General features: G+C 43.0%; 1 protein-coding gene across 2 annotated transcripts in view; it reads left to right on the forward strand.

Annotated features, from left to right (window-relative positions):
* The window catches only part of ACOT9 (acyl-CoA thioesterase 9), a 445,455-nt gene that overhangs the window by 272,720 nt on the left and 154,225 nt on the right, over nucleotides 1-18,510 (forward strand). For both annotated transcript variants that reach the window (XM_085622470.1, XM_085622471.1), the window contains one exon: nucleotides 10,720-10,805. In XM_085622470.1, coding sequence (XP_085478596.1) covers nucleotides 10,720-10,805 — 86 coding nt within the window. The remainder of the gene's footprint in view (nucleotides 1-10,719; nucleotides 10,806-18,510) is intronic.

Consider the following 18,510-nt stretch of genomic DNA (forward strand, 5'->3'; position numbering starts at 1 on the left):
AAAAACAATCTTACTCCTTCCGGAGAACAACATATTATAGCTCCTAGAGCTTTCAGTGTTTTGATTCCTAACAAGTTTTCTGGACATGATTTAGTAAGCAATAAATCTGTAGTTCGGGTCAAAGGTCCTATCGTAAGTGGAAGAGGCTGTGACACTTCATTAACAATAGGTTTTCCCGAAAAACCAAGGGAAATATTCTGTGAGCCTGAGAGGGGTGCCCCTGGAACTTCACTACGTTTTATGGTTGTTAGACTTGCCCCTGTATCGAGTAAAAATTTTCTATCTTGGCCTAATAATTCACTATGTACATAAGGTCCTTCTTGATCTACAGGGACCTCAATAAGGGGTAAGTCAACTTCCCTCTCCAGGCTGGTTCATGCGTATCGTTGATAATCAGGATAATCATACTGTGCGGTCTGGTACAGTTGTCGTGTCGTGGTTTGTGTGGCAGCAACAGGCAGCGCTGGTGCAGCTGGCACAAACTGTATAGACTGTGGTGGCGCTGGCATGGCTTGTGCATGTTGCGGAGCTCCTTGTTCATTCTGATCCTGTCTGGGTGGCCGTGGTCTTTCTTTTGTATTACCTATGGCGATATTATGTTTTAAAACTGGACAATCGTATACGTAATGACCTGGCCTTTTACAGTAATTGCATGTCCCTTTTACAGGTCCTGTTGAATCACCGGAATGTGTCGTACCCTTTTTATGTCCTTCAGCTGGAACTGTCTGAGAGACTAGCATTTTCATTTTCGTGTCTTTCATGCGTCTTTGTTCATGTTCTTGTTCTTCTCTAATTCTATTGTAATGATACTGTAACATTTGTAACATTTGTGATGGGGTATTACCTTGCCATGTACTCTTGAATTTTAATACTCTATTCTTCACTTGGGGCAAAGAATTTTCAACTAATTTTGTCACAAACAGATGTGGGTATGACTCGCTACTTGCTTTTATACCACTATTTATACCAAAACATTTTTCGAATCGGGCATAGAAATCACTAGTGTCTTCATCTTGCTTTTGTTTACAGGCTGAAATTGCACCCCAGTCTTCCTTTTTCGTAGTTAATAAACGCGGCAGTACCTGCACTAATAAACCTGGCAGTGCTTTAGTTTTGTCCCCAAGCCCCGAACCTGGACCTCGGACCTTTTCTTCTGCTTCTAATGCTGTCCAATCTATCTTTTGGTCTCCTACCTCCCACTCTTTTTCCTTGAGTTTTTCATAAATGCCAGCAGGCATTAATACCTTCAATATTGTCATAATGTCGGGATAGGTATACTCTCCCATGAGTAACATGTCTTTAATTTCTCGGTGGAAACCCGCTGGGTCTTTGTCATGACTGGGTACCACTTTTTTCATTTCTAACAATTCTATTTTTGATATGGGCGTATATACATATACACGTTTAAACTCATTGTCCTCGCCTTTTATTGGGTGTACTTCTCGTAAGGGATTCTGTCTGTCCATGTAATACATCGGTCTTTCCTTGATGGGCAATGAAACATGTTCTGGACATACAAAAAGAATGTACTGCCTTCTAGATTCTAGTATTTCCTTAATTAACTTAGTACCTGAACCTTTCCATCTATTCGTGAGTAATTCAGTCAATATATCTGGTAAGGGACCAGGATCTGAATGTTGGCTTTTATCTAGTATAAGAAGTTGTTGAATCATATAAATCCCAGCTAAACGCTGTTCATCTGGGGTGAGGTTCAAAAATGTGTGTGCTACTGTATCATCACCATATTTTCCGGGACTGTCAACCCAATGAAAGGCTGACCTGGCTAATTCTTGTTCATCCATAGAATCGAGAAAATGATAACCCCTTCGTTCTCGGAGTAATTTGTCAGCGGCTTGGAACGAATGCTCGGGGGACCTTATATTTATTATAGGTGTTTGGAAATTCCTGTTATTATCTGGACATATCGGACGTATCGGGTCAGTAAAACATCTGGTACTATTACAAGATCTTCCTCTACCTACATAGGCTATGGTGTCTGACTGTCCTATGGGCAGTCCTGATCCTTCTTCCTCATTTTGTTCAAACTGGTCTACCGCTAATCTCTCTTCGTGTAGGCGTTCTATTTCTTTACGGATCTTTCGGCACATGGCTATTATACAGTTTTGCTTATCATGTCTCCCTTCTGATATATTCTGGCTCCATCTGGTAAGAATCTGCATTGCTTCCGGGTCTACCCCCGGTCGGTCTTGATTTCTGATTACGCAATTTATGAGGAAACGTAACAGTTCCCCCTGTATCTCCACTTTCTGGTATTCCATAGCTCTGTTAATACATTCAGAATCTCGCCCTGTTTGGACAAAATGGTATATATTATCTAGATGCACAGTCATTCCTGGTAACTTCCCTAAATACACCGCGGCTCGTCTGATACGTAATGATGCCATGATCATTTCGTCCTCTTTGCCGGGCACAGGGTCATATCTACAATCTACAAGAAGTTCCTTAAGCGTACGGGCATTTATGAGTTTGGGGGTACGTGAATGTGCTGACTCTTGAAAGGTAAGTTTATTTATTCTGGGTGGCGTAGAAAAAATATTGGTAGCACCTCCGGTAGCCCCGTCTGGAGTATCGGGCGTGAAAGGATTCGTAGAACGTGATACAGCAACTATAGGTGTGGACACGGCTATAGAAGTAGCTGTAGGAACAGATGTGGAAACAGATGTGCTTGCCGGAACTTGTGTCAGAACTTGTTGCTGTAAAGATATGGGTACTGGATCTTGGCGTTGAACCTCCCTGGCAGGCGGTCTATGTGGGGCGGGATTAGCATACTCGGGAGCTGCGTCATCTAAATATGAGGAAAGAAAAACATCTTCTGCGGTTCTAGGATGCCCCTTAGGATGTACTTTTATTGGAAATAATGGGGGTGGCAAGTCTTTTGGTATCCCCGCAGTAGCCTTAGGTAATCCCTCGGCCAGAAGGGGATACATACCCTTCATAAGGGCATGTCTTTGTCTGTCTACTTGTTCTGATTTCACTCGTGCACCTTCTTCAATTAATAGATTTTCTCGGACTTCATTTGAATTCTCTTTACTCTTCTCTTCCTGTCTACGTGCTTTTTCTGTACGTCTATACGATTCTTTACGCCATAATTCAATGGCGTCCTTCTGTGATTGTCTAGCTTTCCTTTTCCATAATTCTTCCTCTACTTTCACGATGCACTCTGCATCCCAGGTCCCAGCTGCGGGCCACCTCTGACTTTCTGGTAATTCCTTAGTGTAGTCTACCCATAAATCAAGAAATAATATAGCGTCTAGGCCATGCTTATGATACATAAAGTACCCTGGAGTGTCCCTAGGAGGAATGGGAACAGCTTCTTCGAGTACCCCTTTTCTAGTTGTGATCTGTCTTAGTTTCGAAAAGAGCGGCATATTGAGAACTGATCTGATACTTGATCTTGAACAAACTTAATACAGTAATCACAATAATGAACAGTCATTCATACCACAATATACAGAACGTATTTAAAACATTTAACATTTAACATTTAACTAGGCAACAATGATGATGACGATTTAAGAAAAATTTAATCACTAAACATAATACTCGACTTTAACTGAATTATTCTGAATTCATATACTTGATATACTAGATATACTGCTAAACAGTACAGTTACACTGCTGAAACAGTGCAGACCGGATTTGTGTACCCAAATCCGTCTTGACCGGCACAACCTATGTGCTCGTCAGAACGCCTCCCCAGTAATGGTACTCACCGGGTAGCTCGGAAACGGAAGGCCTCGGAAACTGAACTGAACTTGAACCGGACTGGACTCGACTTGAACGCTTCGGAAACCGGACTCGACTTGGGACTTCGGAAACTGGTGGGCCTCTGTATACCTCGGATCTTGCTCTCTCAGCTAGGCTCTGGTCGGGATACTTCGCACTTCTCACCGCCTCGTCTGGGTGTTGATCGCAGCCTCAGTCGCCCCCGCTTGACCGGAGGGAGATACAGGAAATCCTGCTGGTACGCGTTGTTGTCCGTCCAGCTGTGGCAGGAGACCGGGCCTGCAACGCACCGCCGGCGCGTGAGATGAGAAAGTGTCCCTGTTCGGGCGCCATTTATGTGGTAAATAATTTAATTACCGGGACTTAATTTGATACAGAAACATAATAAAAATAGCTCAGTAAATAAGAGGCAGAATCCGTGGTATTAGAGGTTCGGAATGGGCTTTATTCCAATGGTCGATTATAATCGGTTGCTCCAAGTTCCATCACCACGAAGGTTCAGGAAGTGAAGTACATACGTTATTGACAATCAATTACTTTTATACAATAAGCATTACAGTGAAGCAAATACAAGAGGCGTAACAATTGATAGTGGAGATAATATATTCATACGTGGCAAAGATAGGCGTAACTGGGTGTGTTTAAAGAACGTCATCAGATGTGATGTCATAAGAGGGTGGTTACATGAAAGAATTTCGCAATGTCAGCAGAAATACTTGACAGAAATGCGCGCGCAGCAGCATGACGTGTGATTGACGTGCAACTAGGGGGTGAAGGGGACTTGACATTTAGCTCGACATGTGGCGACAGAAGTCTGGAGGGTCAAGTCAACCTAATCCCAAATCATATCTAACATCCTATGTTTAAAGAACTGTGTTATCCAGAAGAGAGGTCTCTCAGAGTAGAATCTTATTCTATACTGACTATACTGAATGTTAGTGCGTGTACAAGCGTCTAAGTGTCTACACTAGATGCGAGGGCAGGAGTCTTCCATAGTAACAGGGCTATGAATTACTTGCATGAAGACAGAGAAGCCGGGCCTTTGCTCGGTAGCTGGCAGAATGTTTACTTAAGCTACTAGACAGGAATGCATTGGGCAGGGAGCGGAGCAGATAATTTCCGAAGGTGAAATACAGTTCTTGGCAGACAGCAAGCTGATGTCAGGCATCGTGAGCCGCGCAGAGGATGAGACAAAGTTCATGGTCACAGATGCAGGCTCGGACTGGAGCTTCAGAGACAGAAAGCAAGAAAAGCTTGATGACAGAATCAGGGCCTACTTGCCTGGACTGTAAAATGTCATAAGTGAACCATATAAAGGCGGTGGCCTTTCGTACTTAGGAATGGAATATCCGGCCCATCCATGGCGGATCTTAAAGAGGACATGTTAACGGTGGACGCACATGTATTTGCGTCTTCATAGCTGGAACTGGAGGGAACATACATGTACTTGTAACATGTACATAGAACCGTTGGGGTCCAAGATAGGGGACATAACTGACCAGAAAAATCCATATTTCCACAGCCAGACCATCTTAATCTGTTCTAGATAGACAATAATGGCCACATCATCAGAGGAGACTTTTTTGCTAAACCTGTTAGCAACCTCAGTGGTGTCAGTCAGCAAGCCCCCGTCCGCAGCTCGCATCTCATTCACACTTGCTGCCTCACTTCTACCTCACAGCAGGGTAGCCAGCACAGCACCTGGGCAGTCACGTTCACCATACATGCATGCAACTGCATATTTCCACATATGCTTAACTTCGTTGTCTACAGTCTCATGATATTCAATTAGCATATCTTTCAGTCTTTCCGCTGCAGAAGGGCAATCATTCACCACTATTTCTGTTTCCTGCTTAGCCAGCTTTTCCTCTAGATTCTTCAGGCGTTGACGGATATAGCGTAACACCCCAGAATGCTTTGACATAGCTATGTTTCCCAAACAGTAGCAAACCTCTGGACAGATCCTTTGTTAGTATCAAATAAGGATTCAATTACCTCAGCGAGCTCAGCACGGAAAACACTATCCATTAGTGAGAACGGCGGGAAGCGCCACGTGAATTGTTTAGCAGGATCGGAGAGTGATCTTAGAGAGAGCGAGGGAGCACCTTACAGTCCTGGACTCGCTGCATTAGGTTTCTTGATACAAACCAATAATCTATTCTAGTGTGTAATTGGTATGGTGCGGAATAACGGGTGAAACCCCCCGCCCTAGGAGATCTCTCCCACCATACATCCAATAAGTCTAGCTGCAAGGCTATATCGCAAACCACCCTCACTGCAGCAGAAGGGTGCCTTGCGGGCCCGCCTGAGTGGTCCAGAGCAGGATCCATCACGCAATTGAAATCCCCTCCCCATAGAATGGGCGAAGCCCCCCCAGTCTTCATGTGCCCCAGCAAGTTCTGATAAAACAGTGGGCAGTCATAATTAGGCCCATAGATATTAACTAACAGCCAGTCGATCCCCTTTCCCGTACACCTGGAAATTGTATATCTGCCGGCTTCGTCCGTTTCAAGGAATTGTATTTTGATACCCAACTTGGGGTTCACCCTGACACCCCTGGCATGTGTTGTGAAGCTCGCCGAGTGTATGAGACCACTTAGAAACCGACTCTTTAACATATTGCAACCCACCTGCAACAGTGCAATGTCTATCCCATGCCTCGTAAGGTACGCCATCACCCTACGTAGCTTCCTGTAGTCATTCAACCCTCCTTATTTATGTTCCAGGTGAGTAGTCCAACGTAGTCACTTCTACTTTCCATTGACGGTTAGCGTAAAGATCACTTCAGGGACCATCTTATAACCAGAGTAACACAAATTTCGTCCCTGGTGCTTCCTCATCCATAGAGCATATTTTGCACATAATCTGCCTCCTGCACTGTATCACCGAACAAGAACCCCCCCACCCACGTCATGCCCACCCCAACAGGGCATGATCGAGTCCAGCTTCCCCACACCATATTGCATAGCGATTCCATAACAAGTAGAAAAGCATATAAGAAATTGTGTACAAAAACAAAACAGGTAGTGGATAACACTCAGGGGCGGATGTTACCGATATCATACAAACATATACTTAAAACCTTTTGTGAAATGAAAACTCGCCATCCACATCTACTATGCAGTCCCCAACCCATTAAGAGCAATAAATTCCTTCCGGGCAGGCCGTACTGTAGCATATGAAGTAACATAATCAAAACACAGCTCCCATTCCTTGTACAGTAGATCCAAACATATATAGAGTCACTTTCAATTTCTCAGGGTGCAGGCACCATTATAGTTCAAGTTCCAGCATGCTGGATTACACCAGGGTAACTGCACGGTATCCATCCCACAGAATAAGAACATACTCATTACTATGATTCACACGCTGTCAATCTCACCAACCCAGCGCCTTCACTCTTCCACATCACCACTTGCTGCATCCTGTTGTTCTTGACTCAAGTTATCTTGTCATGCCAATTTAGTACAGTCGTTAGGAGCCTTTTGTAGTGACTTCGGGTCAACAAATATTTTTGAGGTGCCATTCATTGTGATCCTAAGCCTGGCCGGGTAGAGCATAGCGTAGTCTAATGCCAGTTTTCTCAATTTCTGCTTAATTGGGACAAACTGCTTCCTTGCCTCCTGGACTTTAATAGTAAAATCAGGGAATAGTGATGGGGATGAGCCCTCATACTGCAGATCTTTCATCTCTCTGGCCTTCTTCAGGGCAGCGTCTCTATCCCTCTAGTTCAATAGTTTCGCAATCACCGGGCGAGGTGAAGCCCCCGTGGTGGTCTAGGCCCCAGAGAGCGATGAGCGCGTTCTACAATAAACATATCCGAAAATGTATCCCGGCCAAGCAGAGTGACAAGCAACTTTTCTATGAAGACCTCCATGTTTCCAATCGACGTGGTCTCTGGCAGCCTAACTACGCGTATATTGCTGCGTCTCGATCTAGCTTCTAAATCTACCGCTTTGTCCTGCAGTGTTGCGCGTTGTTAATATCTTCCCCATCTGTTTCTGTGCTGTGTCAGCTTCCGTTTGCCCCTCTTCGACGTCCGCAACTCCCTCTCTGTCATTTATATTCGCTCTTCATGCTTGTCAATACGCTCTGACATCCTGTCCATTCTGTAGGCCAAAAAGTCAATTTTAGCGTTGATAGTGAATAGGCTCTTTTGCATACCTGCTAAAATCTGTGCAAGCGTATGATCTTATATGAGGTTATAAAATGAATCCATCTCTCATCTCCAAATTCGGAAGCTAGGCCTGCTACATTCCAAGATATCAAGCTAATATTTCCCCCACAATGATCATTATATAAAGTGGCAGAAGCTGTCTCTCCTCCCCGGGTGTCTATCTGGCAGGGAAGGATGATACTATCCGCACATTGAGCTAAAATATCATTCATATGGTGTTCCTTGGATATCAAGTCTTGATTTTGCAGTTCAATATGGATTATCTGCATTGTACTTTGTGTTGTGTCCTCATCAAGTCAATCCAAATTGTATAAATCTGACAAAGGGGCATAAACATTCGGTGTTGTTACTAGACCCTCAAATACAGGATCCCCCCCCCCCACCTCTCGACTATAGGCAGGATTCTTTGCTAAGAAGACTGGTGTAGGTCTATAGAAAAAAACTAAAGGTAGGGGATTGATCTCTGAGGCATAAAAAGGGAATTCAGCAGTGTCTCAAGATGTTATGCACCAATGCTGGAAATCTGAAAGAGACAATCACGGCATCACCCCTGAAAGTTTTTTTCGAACGGCAGATCCAGTCGACCCTTCTTGCCATCAGAATGTTAGTGTGATGTGAAAGATTAAACCTACTGTGTGTCCCTAGCCAATGCACTACCTTGTTAATCAGATTTTCTGTAGTTTCCGTATTGTGTGTACCCAGACCTTTAACCCCCACCAAGACCACAGTGTAGGGGCAACACTCCGGCAGTAAATCAATTATCGCCAGACCTACACTGTTTGTAATGTTAAGATTGGCCCCGGCATGCTCTGGCTAACCTGCTTTGGTATGTTGCTCCCCCCTTCCTCCAGCTCCCCCAACTACGCTACCCATATGGGGAATAGAGTTACCATGGGGTATCTTACTAGGGATGGTCACTTGATTCTGTAACCCTTTCTCTACAGGCAACTTCTTGTGTGTCCTTTCAGAGATATTATAGGCTGCCGGAGGTTTTTTGATTGGGGGAGGGGGTGTTTTGGAGACAGTTTTCAGCAAACACTCCACTTTGTTAAGTATATCCTTGGTGTCAGTTAAAATTTTGTTCAATTTGTCCCAGAGCTGCAATACCAAGTCAGTTATCACCTCCATTAAAATGTTATTCAAAGTGCTCCAGAAATCCTCCATATCTGTCATGCTAGTTTGCCTTTGCTCCTGCTCGGAAAATGGCACCAATTTTGTTGTGTGCATGTTCTCACTGACCAGATCCACCTCACACTGTAACCATCACAGGTTCGGATTGAGAAGGAGGACAATCGGGCATTGGTCGATGGGCCTTTACCCCAGGGTCACCTGTGGGCCTTTTTCTGTAGGCCTCTGTAAACCGGCACACAAGATGGACTTTCTTTCCCAGTCCCCGCCACTTTAATTGGGTACCAGTATCTTGGTCACTCCCCTGCTGTGCTTTAAATCGAGGCTGGGGGCCCGGTGTTGCTTTAGCTTTTGGGACATTCTCACCTTGGTGCCCTGCTTCTCATGCCCTTCCAGAAGCAGTGTTATCCCCCGCCGGGCCATCACTTTTAGGCCATGGCGGGTGCAGGGAGGGTGGGTTGTATGCAAGGGTCTCTCAGGGGGGCAGGTTTAATTGGACATTCTCACCTACCCCTCCACCTCCCCTTGAGCAGCAGCAATGTGCTTTTGACACCTCCCATGCCAGGTAAATGCCCTGAGTCTCTAATGGGCTGGGGAGGGGTTGAATTAGAGAAATGGCCTCCGTAGCACATAGGTGTTGTGACCTCATCCCCAGTGTCTATTAGGGTTTGTGGGGGGAGAGGAGAGGGTTGCATAAAATTGCACTGTGGTCAGAGTTGCAGACCTTGAAACTAGGTTCGAGTCCCAGCGTCAACTCAACATCCTGTGGTTCTGGGGAAATCACTAAATCTCTATACCCAAATTAAAAAATAAATTTGATCTTGTCTAATGTAACTGGTGCTCATTTACATTGCTCCAGTGACTTTGGGCCTAGTTCACACTACGCAAAACTATAACAAAAAATAACCTTCAAGATTCCAGCGAGACTAAACAGATGGTGATCCATGAAAGGGGTGATTCCAATCTGACCCTGCACCATCAGATTGTCTTTGCCTCAGATATAAGGTTCTACTTACCTTTTGAGGTTGAGGCCTTCCCCCTATTAAACACATATGCTGCCCGCTGCCTGTGCTCCTCCCACCCTAGTCTTTGGATACCTCGGTAAGGGGAGGCGCGGCTTCCAATGGATCTCATTTTGACACATACTTTTAGGGGTTGTATTATTGTGATCTTTTGAATGGGAGGCTATCGTATACACCCATTTGTCTGCACTTCACACTCCTATGTTATAATATAGGATTCAGTCCAAGATGGCTCCCATAACTTTACTTGGTGAGTTATCCTAGTTGTTGTGTTCTGTTAATTGTGGGCATTATTCATCAGGGTACAGAGGTGCTGAAGGTCTGCTTGTTTTTAGATAGAGATGATTCTCCAAATCACTCTATCTCTTGTGCATAGAGGTTAATAAACCTAGTCGATATTGAAATTGTCAAACAGGTTAAGAAAATAACTGCGATTTGTAAATAACTAGGTTAAAGATTAGGTAATTTTCATGAATGGATCCATTGCATATTTATGAAACAGCTTGAAGCAAATAACCAGTTGATGTGAGATGACGTTTTAACAGCCCTTACCCGCTCAGTAACTTATTTGCTTCTTGTGATATCCAAATAAAAAAATAATTATAAATTAATATTAAGAAACCTACTTTTTTATTTTAATTATAGGAACGCAACATATTTAACAGAATTTTTGGTGGATTTCTAATGAGAAAAGCATTTGAACTTGGATGGACTACTGCCTTTACATATTCGTAAGTGTATTTTCTGTGCAAATTACAAATACCATATTGTTGTGATCATGTGGTAATTATTTTTTTAATGTTTTTCTGAGTATACCTCAATGTCTTGTTTAGCATATCCGACCTTTTTGATGAGTGACTCAATCCCCTTGTTCTTTCTAATTTCTTTTTAACGGATTGCTTAATTTTATTAAACTAAACCACCAGTCATAAAATAATCCTCCACCTTTATCTGATTACATCAAACATCAGCAATGAAAGGAGTAAAACTGAAGGGATTATGTGTGTGTCCACTCTATTTTTAAGCATAGAGTAATATTAGTTCTTCCACTTACATAGCGTTACTGGACGAGCCAACTGAGCTCCAGGTTAAGTTGCCTGCTAGCTCTAGAACAGCTCCCTATATTTGGCCATGCTATGGGACTAGGACATCAACTAAGGCTGACAGTGGTGGATATTTGCAGCAGAGGAAATGGCATTTTTAAAGTTCATTGGTGATTTTTGCTCAGGTGAAATATTTTGTTTTCCTCATATCGCCTTCAATTATTTATTTCAAAGCGTACACCGAGGCCCTCCAGTGTAACCATTGAACCTCTAACTTTGACTTTCTCGTAAGTGGTTTATCTATACTCTTCAATCGCTAATCATAGGGAAGGAATAATCATTGAACTTTCTCAGCACGGATTAGCCAATAATCTCTCGAAAATGGACCAAAAAACTTTTTTTTTTGTCTTGATAAATCCAATATATGAACTGTCTTAACAGAATGTAACCACTCTGATGTCCACAGATATCCCCTTTTTACAAGTGTGGTTCCTTGCTAGCAGCATAAAATAAAAAAAGTAGACGTGCCTTTTCCAAAATCGTACCATGCACACCCACAATTTCAAAGGATACCAAAGTGGGTCTTACATCTACGTCTTGTCGTAATATTAAAGTTACATAATTATACTCATGTCAGTCAGTCCAAACATCCAGTCCAACATCCAACAATGTCAAGATGTACAAATTCACTAATAAATACAGTATTAGAAACAAAGGTTGATAAAATTAAAATGTATCCTCGTTTTTTAAAAGTGGGATAGAATCTCTCTTTCATTTATATAAAAGCAGTAAAATAACCTGCTTGCAGCATCGAAAAACGTTTGCGTTCAAACAGATACTCCCTATCCCTTTTGCATGTTCATTGAGTATTTTGTATAACTGAGCACGCCGTAGCGCAGTCTAACTGCTGCCATTGAGCAAAAGCTTCTTTATATTGTCTGATGTTTGCTTTGGGACTTGCAATTTTTTACTATGAGCAGTGCTTTGTATCGACACAATATCACAGTGACACCTGTGAAGTAATAAAAATCAAGATTGTTTTGTCGGAAATTCCAACAGAAAATGAATGGTGTTAAAATGTAATCGGGCAGGGAGGATTCTGTGCTGGATGTTGGTGATGACAAATACAGCGTAGGAGCAGAAGAGAGGCAAACAGGCTTCTGGAGATCCTGGGAGTTATTTCCGATGCACTCTGCTTTGGCAAACAATTCAGGGACCCCTTGTATAGTGAATGCTTGTTTAATGAAAAATAGCCATGAAATTGCAGACATATTTTCCAAAGCCACACAGTCGACAATTATTTATCTTGTAAACTCTGCTTCAGGATTCCTCCAAACCCTCAACCATAAAAACAAGAGACTTGATTTAGTAAGGTCCTCTACATACCAAGATTTACCTCTGTGTTACATCTAAAGGTGGAGGAAGATTGTGAAATAGACAGGAGCCTTTGTTAAAAAAAAAAAAAATCTGTTTTCCAAACTTTGCAACCATTCCATGTTTGCATATCCCCAAACCCAACCCCATAAGCCCCTATCACAACACATTTGCTCCTATAAGTTTGCATCAGCTCCCTCACTGGTTTATGGCCCAGTCTGGGTGCAAAGCGAATCTATGTAAAGGCTTGCGTTTGGCCACCTCTACCCCTGCAGTGTGGAATGCCTTCGTTTTAGTGTGCTTAGGCTCGCATTTAATGACAAAAGATTTCGTCCGATTTTTCTTTCGACAGATCATTCATGCGGTGCGAAAGGAACCTAAAAGGGTTTCTAGACCGTTGGCCATTTTTGGAATAAAGACTGCATTGTGCACTTATAAGCAATGAGCAATAATCCAGCTGAGGCATATCTTTCCCTGGCACACACAAGGTATTAGCTAGGCCATTGATTTAAATAAGAAATAGGAAAAGAGCCATGACGCAGCCCTGGCGAACTGCTAGAGTGGATTCAATTTAAGAACGAGTTTGCAATTTGCACCATAGTACATCTTGGCCAAAGTATGCCAGTGCATCCGGCAGAGTAGGTCAATCAGAGTGTTTTCAGTGCCCAGTCCCTCCATTGTATCCCACAGTTTGGAGCAATGTACTGTGTCAAAGGCAGTGAAAATGACCATAATGGTCATGTGAACAGCCAGTCTCCTGGCCTTAACATATTTTCCAATGATGAGAAATAAATGTAGGTATTGCTCGCAAAATCTAAACTGAACATCAGATAGAATCTTATTTTACTTTGTCACTGCCTTAACCCTTAGCAGTATGATAACATTTTAATGGTACTATCCAGTGTAACGTTGGGCGATATGAACTTGGGAGGCTCCTGTTCCCTGAGGACAACAATAGCCTCCCTCCATTATGAAGGAAATGGGCCTACTATTTGCAGCTCTAATGAAGTTTGTAATTAGATGGGCCCAGAGTGCTATATTTTCCTTGAATATGTCCATAGAGACTCCGTCCGGTCCAGATGCTTTTCCAGAAGGACTCTTGTTAATTGTGCAAATAAAGTCCTTGAAGTCAATGGAATCCTTCAAACAGCGAGCAGTGTCTACATCATATTTTAGCTCTTAAGTTTCAGCTTGCTCGAGGTCAGTGCAAAGTGGATAAAAGATCTTGGTAAAATGTTCTAGCCAAGTTGGTGCTGTAATAAGGGACTCCATCTGTGGGCTTTCATAATTTGTAAAGAAAGGGAGATTAACAATTTTCCAAAAGGCTGCACAGTCTTTTAAATGCTTCACAACTTCCAGGTCCTTCTATGCTTTCGCTCTAATCCTGGCTTTTCTAGTAACTTATTTCCTTATAGGCCCTTCTGGCTGTAGCTGTTTCTACCATGGGCTGTGTTTGTTTATTTAAAGCTAATGTAAGGTGTTTATGAGCAGCAATACAGGCATGGTTGAACCATCCATGCAGCAATTTGCTCTAAGGGGCTTTGTGGGCGACTAACATAGGCTTTGTGGGCGACTAACAGAGGACACAGAATGACACAGAGACTTAAAGACATCAATAGCCTGAGGATTTTCTCTGCGTCTGGGCCCACAGCAATTGCATTCTGATTGCCTCCTACTACAGCGTTCATAAATTGTTCTTTGATGACATTCTCCCACTTGAATTTGACCCCTTTGTTCTGGGTATATTACATTTCTTCATTTACAACTAGAGTTTTGGACTCAACAAAGTCAAGATTTAAGTATATAATGAGTGGATTGTGGTAACTGATGCAGTTGACAACCACTTTAAACTGTGTCAGAAATGGGGTAAATTCCAGTGAATATAACATAAAATTAATGTTGCTACTTTTGCCAGGTCCCTCAAAGGTAGGGGTTAAGAATGAGGGTGGCATTTTTAGGTCTCACCTACGCAGCGCGCATGCGCTGCATAGGAAAGACCTTTAGCCGTCCGCACAGCTATGAGGGCAAAAACGTGCATGTGTTACATTGCTTCCAAAGGCAACGCATGCACATCTGGAGATTCCCTTGCGGGAGCGAGCGGCGCCATATGTTGGCGCCATATGTTCGCAATCATCATGCCTTGCTGCTCGCTCCCGCAAGGCAATCACGTAAGCCCCCTCCTGCCATGCGAGGCGTGCGCTTGTGCTGGTTGAAGATGGGGTGATTCGGCCCCTGCCCATGTTGGTGGGATAGGCACTTCTTATGGCCGTAAAAATTACAGAAAAATATGAGCTCTAGATACCTATCTTGCTCAGGTACAAATCGCCAGGGATTTTATGTAGCCCGGGGGCTTTATTAAAAACAATTCCCCTATTAGCCTGGCTTATTTCCTGCGCTGTGATCAGCAGGTCATCGGGCTCTTCTGGGTGTACTACGGGCTGTGAAGCCTCCACCTTTACGCTTTGTATGACCTCCCCTGTATCTTCATAGAACTATCTTGGCTCCTCACTGCCCTGTGGAAATGTATAACAATTCTCACAAATCCAAGGCCCAATTTGCCATGTTTTCCTTTGTTTGAATAACTGGGACGTTTACCACGTTGGAACTTCTTCATGTCCATGTAAACAAGATACATTCGGTATCGAGCGCTTCCTGTGTGAATATTGTTTTTTTTTCTTCCTCTTCTTAAAGTCTCAAATAGTGGGATGAGCACTCTAAATTCGCGAGTCCATTTCAGTAGGTCAGTATTTCATCATATGAACAAGACAGGATGGATTTAGGAGTCTCTAGATCAGACCAAAGGGATCTATTTGGGAGAACATTGAGGTTTAAAAAAATAATTATTATTACGGCTCCATATTTGGTGAAACTTAACCTAATATTACCTAGGGAGGCCGGACGGGGCCATCTATTCAGTACCTTTGCGTCAAATTTATTGTAAAACCTGATTTAATCACAATTTAACGAGCTGAAAATGTACTTACAGAGAACAGCTTTTCTGCATTCTTGAAAAAAAACAATAACTTTTGTGAGCGGGGATACGGTTAGCTCCCCAATATTGGAGTAAATTCAAAATGCCTGTTTAATGCTCCTGTCATTTGTAGTGTTTGTGATATCAGCAATATTATGGTATGTTACAACGTTATTGTCTGCAGTTCAGAAATAACAGCATGTTCACGCTGGGGATATTTAAAGCTCTTACAAACATCGTTTTACTATAGGGACCTCGTGCCCTGTGGATAGCTCGCCCCTACGATGTGCTATGTTCAGATCCGCCCAGCTCATGTTGCAGAAAGGCAGTTTGTGTCCCCAGAGAAAATGACCTTGCAACGTGTGATCTGCCCCCTCTCCTGACAGGAATCGGGCTTGAGGTGCCCTCTCGAAAAACACGGGTGCGTGTGTGCATGTGCTAATAGGGGTTGTCACCTGTCCTTGAAACCTAACCAGCCCTGTTTTTCCAGCTATGTCCCTAAAATAGTTTTCGGATGGTGCTTTCCTGGGGTTGGTATACGTGCCTATAAACAGCACAGCAGTGCTTGGAGGCAGGGTCAGTCACTGCCATTCAAAGTTCCTGGCCTCCAAGAAGTGTGCGTGTGCACAACCTTATGCGGAATTCACACACAAGCTCTAAACTCCGTGTAAATAACCAGCACAGAGGTGCCGGTAGGCTGCGGTCGGCCCCCTCACTGACTGGTTTATAATGATTGTTTTTTGTTTATTATTTAGGCTTTTTTTTTTTACATATTGAGGACATAATCACGCAGGATGTTGTAGCCTTAAGTGTGATGTGTGTTGAGAGGGTAAGCGTTTCTGCGTCAGGAAATATAGGCTTCATGAGTGATATAAAACAGATTCACGACATTCAAAAACAAGCGTGGCATAGCCAATAGGTCTCGCCTTCGGGATCTTATAAGTGTTTAGCCATGCAACAGTTGATGTTGTACACCAAGGATATTGTGTTGCATAACTAAATACTTATAAGGTCCCAAAAGCGAGACCTATTGGCTATGCCAATGCTTGTTTATTCATGGGCAAACACTAGCTTTTTAGACAGTATCTTCCTATTTAGTGCATTGTCGTATGGGGCGTGCCTACAGTCTGTCAGGTCCTTCCCCTCCAGGTCCAAATAGCCAGATATTGCTGCATTACTTATATTGCACACACGTTTATTGAAATCACCTGCCCACAAAATTAAGACTTATTTTTTATACTCAATGTGAAAATCTGTCCAGTGTGCATCTAGGTCATCCACTACTTGTGAATTTGAAGCATCAAAAACATTATGAAAAGAATTGATTAATAATATGAAAAACTATTCAGAACTCTTAAATAATGTTTGATAAAAATGAGAACAATGAAGTTTCTTAACAACTGACTTGGTGAACTTCCCTGATACCAGGGTTGACAGTCCGCCCTGCTTTGCGGTGATTTTATAGCTGGAATGCCAAATGGATAATAACAATTTGCGCAGGAGTGATCTGTGTCCCATGTCTCCTGACAACAGGTTACTTCATAGTCATTTACAAAGTGCATCAAGTCAGGGGTTAGACAAGTTAGAATGATAACCTTCTGCATTACACGAAGTAACTCTGGTACCATTATATGGAGCAGAATCAGAGTTGGATAACGTGGCCAGTGCCTAGTAACTAAAATGTGTGGGTTAATATCTGCACTCAGTTGCATTTGTGGGTCTACTTGGTGCTTAAGACATTGTTGGTTCCCAGTCACTCCACATGCTCAGTTGAAGTAAGAGCACACACAGATTCCTCCTTTCTACTTTAAAAGTAGAGGTGGATTTGGGGTCTCTGAGTGTAGCACTGGCAGACTGAAAACCGGAACGTGCACCAATAGGACTTTAAAAGTATTCTAGCGGCTGGGCTTTGATGGCACCTGGTTAAAAAGTGAATGAATGGAGCTGCTGCAGTAGCGCTCAGGTCGTTTGGGGGGCCGTTGCGATTTATTATCACACAATCCCGATTTGAGCCCTTTGTTTCCTTGCCATCCCATGGGACCTTTTTAAACCTGAAGAAATTTTGCGTGGAGATTCTGTGGCCACCCTGAATTCTTTTTTTTTTCTTGCCAGTAAACTACTTTTTTCTTAAGAGCCAGATGTTCCTCTCCTGCGGATGCGCTATCTTAAGAACATCCTACAGGATGTTAACAAAGGGAGTACATTCAGACGGAATATGGGGCAATACACATAATGTACAACTGGCAGTTCTGTTTTTCATGTTACACCAGTAGGGGCTCAAATTAAGGTAATTCAAAGACTTATGCAAGCCATTTACGTTTAGTTGTTCATACTTCGGGGATGGAACTGCTCTTTGCCCAAACTTTGTCATACTTTCGGGGTCCAGTGAATCAAATCTACAGGCCAGGCAACAGATTTTACAGTGACATATGTGTTTGTAAATACTTGACCTAAGTTTCTGATTTTGAGTGTTGGCAAATATTCGTACCACAGTTCCTCACCGGTTGACGTCGTCTCTTCTGCTTCCTTGGATAGTCCTCTACACCATCTTACAACTTATGTCTTTGTAGCATTTCTTGTACTTGCTCTTTTGTGTTCCCTAGGGACTTTTCCCTATAGCGAAATTTGCTGATATCCAAGAAAGAAGCTGGAAATACTTAAACCTAGATACGGTTCCGCCGGGCATGTCACACATGGAATCTCATGGTCTGAACTTCTCGAAGTCCATCAAATCTCCCCAACGGCTAATCTTAGCCTGAGGTGGAAGACTAAGCACATCCTTTAAGCATTCTGGAGTTGTCAGGACTCACGGTAGGTTTCTTCCTTATTTAACTCTGGCCACCATTTCCCCCTCACAAAACCATCAAAAAGCATTCGATCCCTAGAGTTGGAGAGCAAGTTGGCATCGTAGAAATTCCAACATGGCCGCCAACATTCCAACACTGCTGCAGCATATCGCTGTGTAGCAGTCTAGTCATTTAGATTAATCACACTCTGGTGAAGCATTCTCCAAGATTCCAGTGTGCACTTCACCTAAGTACCTCAAGG

This window comes from Triturus cristatus, chromosome 8 (assembly GCF_964204655.1).
Source record: "Triturus cristatus chromosome 8, aTriCri1.1, whole genome shotgun sequence".
NCBI classification, from domain to species: domain Eukaryota; kingdom Metazoa; phylum Chordata; class Amphibia; order Caudata; family Salamandridae; genus Triturus; species Triturus cristatus.